Here is an 8,249-nt window from a genome sequence, read left to right on the forward strand (position 1 = left end):
GTCTGGGATGCATATCATGAGGTAGGGAGTTGGTATGGATAGTCCAGTGGGTACTGAGTATCTTTATGAACTAGTACAAATCCAGTTAAAACTAATTAATTCCTACAGGTTCGGTTTGTTACTACAGGAGGAAGAGAGATAAGTGTTTTGCTGAGGCTCACTCGTGAATAATTTTTAGGCATAGTGTCCTTAGGCTGGAGAGAAACTGCCAGGGACAGTGTTTTGAGGCTAGGAGGAAATGTGATCTTGGAATTGGGGTCCAAGCACAGGCACCCAAGCACCCCATCATCACCACTCTGAAAGAATGCCAACTAAAGACTAGATTTCTCTTTCTTTGATGAGAGGAAACCAGAACTACTTTGATGGCTAGAATTTTAGGTGTGATTTGGTTGGATTGGATAAATAGAGGTTTTCAGGAACATTTAAAAAACAACTCACCTTTCCACCACCACCACCCCCACCAAAAAAAAACTCTTAACAGGTTGTTAGAAAACACTCATTTGAAGATGACAGCAGACTACTTACTACTTCAATGAGAAAGCAAAGGGTAATTTAAAAAACGAATAGATTTCCAGGATCTTTTGTTTACAGAATAACCCTGTGAGTCTAAACATACATGTAATCATTCTAAGATTTCAAATATTTTGTTTTAATTAATAGTTTTAATACACATTAAATAGAGGAGCTATACTTTTTATTCTACAGCTCTAACCAAAGTTACAATTTGGCAAAAAATTCCAAATTATATTTACAAAAGTCAACACTTCACTACAGCTAATAATACATTAATCAGCATTTCTTAACAGTGGGGAAAAAACCCTGATAATCCTTTGTTTTCAGAATTTCCATTAATAAAAAGCAGAAAACAACACTTGTGGGGCACCGTAGGAATTAGCCTTGCTAATAATGTTGACAGTGGTGAGAAAATTTCGTCTTTTCAGTGAGGATAGTAAACCTCTGCATAGGCAAAAGCAGCCTGTATAAGAACAGATGTTCCCTGAAAATCTCCTGCTTCTTCTTGTAGTCATCACAAGATAAGAGTTGCAAATCCCTGCTGCAGCTCAGGTCAATCTTAAACTACTTTTCACTATAAACTAGCTTTGTGGAATTAGAAGGAAACAACAGTTGGTTGGCACTGGGATTACGCTGAGAAAGGGGAGGCACTCCATGGCACGACACAGGAAAATGCTTCTATAAACAAGGATCAAGCATCTATAAAAGGAAGAAATTATCCTTGAACAATATTCCTCAGCATCAGCAATCATTTCCATAATATATCATTAGCCTCTGAAATTCAGGCTACTATCTAAAGTGTGTTTGAATTTATAAGAAAAGAAAAACAGTAAAAAACTATCACTAAAATTGACTTTGAAAAACTAAACTACAACTGCATTGTAGGAAAAAAAAAGCCTGAAGACACTAAATGAAAATGAACTACTTTAATAAGATGTGCATATATTAAAAAGATTTAGACTTAATACTCCTTTTTGATAATGTTGTATTAGTTGATAAACCATGGAATAACTCAAAAGGATAACTTTTTACTGCCAAATATTAGCCATTTTCAAGGCATCTATTACTTCTTTTTACTACAATAGGAGTTATAAATTATTTCCTGTTACATTTCATTAAATACATGTACATGCACAGAAAATTATAGATATTGTAAACAGATAAATAATATTTTCAAATGTGCTTGTATGTATTATAAGGAAGCTAAATTCCTCTTCAGAAATCTAGATGAGTCCATTTTAAAAACTGTTATATCTGAAAAGACCCTGAGTAAGTGATTTAGGTTGCAATGCAATCTGATGTAAGAAGTATTTAGCATGAATTGAAAGGTTTGACAGCACAATCCCATGGCACATATCCATAGCTAAGCAGGAATAAAAACATATCTTAAAACATCCTTCCCAGAACATTTCTGAAGCTTGACATGTCCTTTAAAAGTACTGCCTACAAAACATAAAAGGAAATGGACCCTAGGGAGTGAAAGAAAACTACCTTCTCCCACTTTTGGAAGCAATAGGTGTTATTCCCAGAAACCACAGATCAGGCCTAGAAGAGAAAAGTTCAAAGGGTAACTATTTCCCTATACCAGCTTTCTGTTCTGCTCTTCCACTGCCGTAGAAGTTCAGAAAGCATGGCTAGTGTTATCTATTATCTTATCTAAAAATAATTTTAAGGTATGAAGGAGCTCCATATGCCTAATATTGATAAGTCATAGAGTAAGATCATCGACATTTTTGCATCTCGTCTTACCAAACTGGGATTAAAATTTAAAAGTTTAATGTTAGTTATGTAACTATGTTTTTAATTTTCTTACCAACTGCTAACATGATGGTTTAGTTTATCTTACTTTACAAAGCAACCTCTTTTTTTAGGGTTAGCATAACCCTGAAGTATAAAAAAAAAAAGTCATAGAAAAAGTTGTTCATTTTATGCCATTGGAATTTGACTCATTAGCATCAGTCTAGTGTCATGAACCAATGGTCTTCAAAGTTAACAACAAAATTTCTCAAACTATCTGAAAAAATGATAAAAGTTCTCTTTGTTTCTGGTTCCCTTACAAAAACTGAAATAGCCTAAACCTAAGAGATTTTTCATAGTTAATGAGCTGAGACTCTATAAGCAAAGACTCATCTCAAAACTGTTGTTATAGTTTACAAAATCATCAAATAGAAACTATCTGGCTATGTCAATACTGACATAATCCAAAACGACAGCAGCAATAATAGTATCAGTGCAGAAAATGCCTGAATTCTAGAAAAATACATTTAGTATTTGTACAAAATTCTACAGATGAGTTTTGGAGATTCAGTATGGCAGCTCAGTCGGCTTGGAAGGAACAAGAATTGGGTTCAAAATCAGCTTGGTCGGTTTCTCATCTCTTCCTGAGCATCTGTAAGTTTCCGAATTAGATAGTGCTTGTCTCGACTTTCCTAAAAATAAATAAATACATACATATATTTGGAGACACAATAACCTTTCTTTTGAGGCTACATTTGCCATACAATTAATTGATGGGAATTAGTTGGATTTTAGACCCAGTTGACAATACACTCTCCCTCTCACCCCCATCCACAAACACTTCACAACTGGGTAGCTTCATGATAATCAATCTAGTTTTGATAGGGTTACGTAAAACAAAACACTCAACTGTTGAAGTCTTACATTATACCTCATCATTTTCTACCCTTGGATGAATGTGTGAAATCTCTGCTAGGACAGGAAAACTGATGATTTTAGAATAAACAATCTCTTTAACTGTATCTCCCTATCTCACCCAGGCTGGGAATGCAGTGACCACTCCCTGACCCCACTGCTGACTGACTTGGAAGTTTTGATCTGCTCTGTTTCTGACTTGGGTTGCACGCAGGGTACTACATTCTAAAAATCATGAGGACAAAGACCATATTTTATCTAAATTCTATTATCTTATTCAGTGCCTAGCAAAGTGCTCTAAAATAGCGTGGTTTTAATAAATGCTTGTTCAAATGACATCACTAAATGAAGAAATGAATATAACAGATAGAAGAAGTCAAAACCAAGACCATGCTAATGCTAGAATGATAGCTGTTAAGTTACCATTTGGTCTGCCTGTTGCTGTGGTTCATTCATTTTTCAGTTGTGTCCAAGTCTTGGTGACCCCATTTGGTGTTTTCTTGGCAAAGATATTGGAGTGGTTTGCTGGTCCTTCTCCAGGTCATTTTACAGATGAGGAAACTGAGTCAAATAGGATTAAAAGGCTTGCCCAGAGTCACACAGCTATTAAACATCTGAGGCTGAATTTGAACTCAGGTCTTCCTGACTCCAGGCCTAGTGCTCTGTGCCACCTTGCTGCCCTGAGTCCACAAAGCTGTACAAGGCATCGTCAGTATGGGCTGTTGAGGAGGAAGGCAAAAACAAGTATATATTCTACACTTTAGCTTAGCTGAACTAATATGTGGACTCTTGTTGCAGTCTTCTGGCTGGTCTCTCTGCCTCAAACCCCTCTCCAATCCAAGCCATCCTCTATGCATCTGTCAAATGGATCTTCCTAAAACACAGGTTTGACCATGTCACCACTATAGTGGTCCCTATTTCCTTCAGGATCAAATATAAAAATTTGTCTGTTTGACTTTTAAAGCCCTTCATAATCTGGTCCTCCTACCTTTCCAGTTTTCTTATATACTACTCACTGTCATATATTCTGTGATCCAGGCAAACTATCTCCAGACTTCAGTGCATTTTCATGGGCAGACCTCCATGGCTGGAATGCTCTCCCTCCTCATCTTTGCCTCCTAGCTTCTTGCCTTCAAGTTCCAGCTAAAATCTTCAGGAGGCCTTTCCCAGTCCTTAATGCTTTGCCTTCCCTCTGAAATTATCTCCAATTTATCCTGTCTTTATCTTGTTTGTATAAATTTATATGTTGTCGTCCCCATTAGACTGTGAAGCTCCTCCAGAGTGGGGAGTAGTTTTTCTTTCTTTAGATCCTTAGTGTGTAGCATGGCATGCATGTAATAGACAATTAATAAATGCTGACAGACTTAATTCGTTACACATTTAAGGTTTTTGTTGTTTAAGTATAGTATTTGCTCAGATATCCCTTCTGACTTCCTTATTTACTTCCAATGAAAACGCAGAACACAACCATTTGCTAACATGGATTTCCCATTCTATTGATTTGGTCAAACTAAACTCTGTGTTCTGTAGTGAATTATCCTTGTTAGAATGGAAAGTTCTTGTGATCAAGGCCCATTCCATATTTATCTTTGTCTCTCCAGTCCCCTGAATAATACCTGTCATGAGGTAGGTACATACTGATTCACTGATTAAGAACAAAGTAATGAAAATGTTTTGCATGACTTCACATGTATAATAGGTATTATATTGCTTGACTTCTCAATTCGTTAGGGAAGAGAGGGAAGGAATTTGAAACTCTAAATTTTGAAAAAATTGTTAAAAAAAATTTAAAGAAAAGGATGAACTTAAAACAAAATGGTATGAGCAGTTATCTAGATGTTTACTTTGCTTGTGGTTGCGTGTTAAGGAATAAGAAGGGTCTAACCGAAGGAAGGGGTCCTAGAGGGGGGAGAAGTAGAGTATAAAAAGGACAGGTGCCAAAGCTTTTTAACCCTCCCTTGACACTAGGAATTTCTGGAATTCTACACTTTACTTAATATTTAAGACACCTCCCAGCCTCCTCAGGCCATTCCCATACTCCATCCTCTTCTCATGCTGCCTCACATGCAGAGAGACCTTCTACCGTACCACCTTCTAGATGGCAAATTCAAGACTGACCTTCCCTTGGTGCTATCAGAGAAATTTCCTAATGAGAAATCACAGGAATTTTAAGGGGAATAGAAAGTGTTTAAAAGATTTCCCACATGAATAGAAAGAAGGCATGGCCTCCTATGTACCTGACTAGCAGCTTTCCCAGTGCTACATTCCACAGCTACATGTAATTTATAATGAAACTTTGTCTTTTCTACATTCCCTAAGTTCCAGGATCTTACTATCTGTTCCAAAACTAACCCTCCCCTTACTATCTCCAAACACCTATGAAATCTAAGCCCTTTGAGGGCAGAGGCTATTTTTCTCCTTGTCTCTCCAACATCTTACACTGTACCTAGAATATAGTAAGTGCTTATGAAATATCTGTTCATTAATTGAATAGCTGATCCAAGCACCATGTGTGCTGCTGGTGCCTAAAAAACACCAATAATAATGAAGTCAGCAGCCACTTGTTCACTTTATATATGGTAACACTGTCAGCATCTTAGCCAGATTTTCCTTTAGAAAAATCTAGCAGATCAGACTTGCTCTCTTGTCTTTCTGAGGAGATTTCTGCTCTATTCATCAGTCTTTATCCCTAAGAGTATTGCTGAGTATATCAGCCTAAGTGTCTGTGATAGTAATGGCATTTAAAGATTCCCCTGTATTAGCTTGGTTTTTCAAATTGATTGTGTTAAAACCCAGAGCTTGTTAATCCCACCTGTGGGATGGACTTGTGGATGTGAAAAGAGAGTGCTGAACTGGGAGGAGCTGGTGACGTAGATTTGGAGAGACAAGAGAGAGGCAGAAGGACTTTTTGGAAGCAGCACCTCGTGGAGGCAGAGAGAGAGACTGAGAAGGATTGCTGAGGAACACTTTGAACTGCCCTGGACTTTTGAGACCTGCCCCCTGAGCTGCCAAGGACTGAGGAGACATGGCTGTTTTGCTGGTACTTTGTCTGTCTGTTTTGATGTTGTTTTGCCAGATTTGTCCACTGGTGAAAGACAGTCCTGTTGTTGAAGAAGTCCTGGAACCTGGCTTTAAGAAGCCCTGAGACTGTCCTCCTGCAGACAGAGAGTGAATACTGTCCACTGGTGAAGGACAGTGCGGTTGTTGCAGGGTCTGGAGACTGTCCTGCAGACAGAGTGAATACTGTCCACTGGTTAAGGACAGTGCTGTTGTTGCAGGGGTCTGGGAACCTTTCTGTTGGTTCAGAAGCCCTGAAGAAGGATTTTCTTGTTGTATGTTTAACAGAAATCCTGGGAGAGGGTTTTGCTAATGTTTTCAGGGGTTCTAGGACTGTTCTACAGACAGAGGATGAATTAATGAAGGGACTGGCAATGTATCTTGTGGCCTTGCTAAGCCTTGTCTCCCCAGGAACTAAGATTGCTGAGAACTTGCCTCTGTCAAGATGAAGAAAAGACCTCCATTTGGGTATTAAGTGCTGTGCTTAAACTTGATATAACTCTGGGGTAGATTCAATTGTGATCCAGGGGTGGGGAACTTTTGACCTTTTTGTGCTCTGTGATTGACAAATAAAGGTATAGCCTAGGGGTGGAGAAGTATTTAGACCAGGGACTTTGTAATTGATTGAATGAGTGGAAGGTCCTGGGGTGGGGTAGTCCTTGCAGATTATTTAATCACATTTAGTAAATGCTGCATTTGGAATGATGTCATGTTTTGATCTTCTCCGTTCTTGGTTGGTCACTGAATAAAATGGAGAGCACCTATGCTGGTATTTTGAACCTTGGGAAGTTGCCTTTCCTTGGTATGACATTACAGTGTCACATATCTTAGCATGTTCACACTCATGATAGAAGTGGGAAGACTGGATTTAAAACCACCATGATAGAGACCCCCCTGTCTGATCAAGGTGAAAAAAACCTGTGCAAAGAACAAGCTAACCAAATCCCCATTGTGCTGGATCACTAGGTAGAGTTTCTAGAAAGTCATTCCACTTCTCCCTTGAAAACTTCAGTTTTTGTATACACCATAAAGGAAAAGATGGACCTTCTGTTCTCTGGGATCACTCCACCTTGGATTCCACCTTACCATAGCCAACTGCTGTCTGAGTTGAACCACGACCCGTTTGTGTGCTCCAGCCAGGGCAATGAAATAGAACATGATAATGCTACAAAAGTAAGAGAGGGAGCAAAAACAAGGTATATTACATGAATTTAAGGATTTTAAAACATTATTTGCAGTAAAAGCAGTAATCAGAAGAAAATGTATATCTCTAAATGCTCACATCAATGAATTGGGTATGCAATTAAAAAACTAGAAAAAGAACAAATTAAAGATCCTCAATTAAACACCAAAGAGGAAATCCTAAAACTTAAAGTGACATTAATAAAAGTGAATATAAGAAAACCATTGAATTAATAAACTAGGAGTTAGTTTTATGAAAAAACAATCAAATAGATAAACCACTGATTAATAAGATATTTAAAAAATAGAGAAGAAAACCAAATCAATAGTATCAAAAATGAAAAAGGTGAATATACCACTAATGAAGATGAAATCAAAACAATTACTAGGAGTTATTTTGCCCAATTATATGTCTATAAATTTAACAATTTAAGTGAAATGGAAGCATACTTAACAAAAATAAATATAAAGTGCCTAGATTAAAAGAAGGGGAAATAGAATATTTAAATAAACCATTTTTTTTTGCTTTTTTGGAGGGCAATTGGGGTTAAGTGACTTGCTCAAGGTCACACAGCTAGTTTTTGTGTTACCGTGTTTCCCCGATAATAAGACACTGTCTTATTAATTTTTTGGACAGAAAAACACCAGAGGGCTTATTTTCAGGGGAGGGCTTATTTTAATGAACATTGACAGCAATTTTAATAAACAGGTAAATGTGAACAAAAAAATGTACCTTTATTCAATAAGCAAATCACTGGGGAAGAACAGGATGATGCGCTCACTGCTGCAGCTCTGATTGGATGCAGCTCGGAGCGCGGCATTGCGTTTCACGGGGGGGGGGGGGG

At 37.7% G+C, this 8,249-nt stretch overlaps 1 protein-coding gene across 2 annotated transcripts in view; it reads right to left on the reverse strand.

The window, feature by feature from the left end:
* Positions 1-642: 642 nt before the first annotated feature.
* Positions 643-8,249, reverse strand: part of TMC7 (transmembrane channel like 7) — a 75,324-nt gene continuing 67,717 nt past the window's right edge. For both annotated transcript variants that reach the window (XM_069096035.1, XM_069096036.1), the window contains exons 15-16: positions 7,309-7,387; positions 643-2,942 (exon numbers count right to left, since the gene is read on the reverse strand). In XM_069096035.1, coding sequence (XP_068952136.1) covers positions 2,868-2,942; positions 7,309-7,387 — 154 coding nt within the window. In that variant the 3' untranslated portion in view covers positions 643-2,867. The remainder of the gene's footprint in view (positions 2,943-7,308; positions 7,388-8,249) is intronic.

The sequence above is a fragment of the Petaurus breviceps genome, unplaced genomic scaffold, assembly GCF_028583685.1.
Source record: "Petaurus breviceps papuanus isolate PSGF00001 unplaced genomic scaffold, PetGlider_PUasm1.0 229, whole genome shotgun sequence".
Classification (NCBI taxonomy): Eukaryota; Metazoa; Chordata; class Mammalia; order Diprotodontia; family Petauridae; genus Petaurus; species Petaurus breviceps.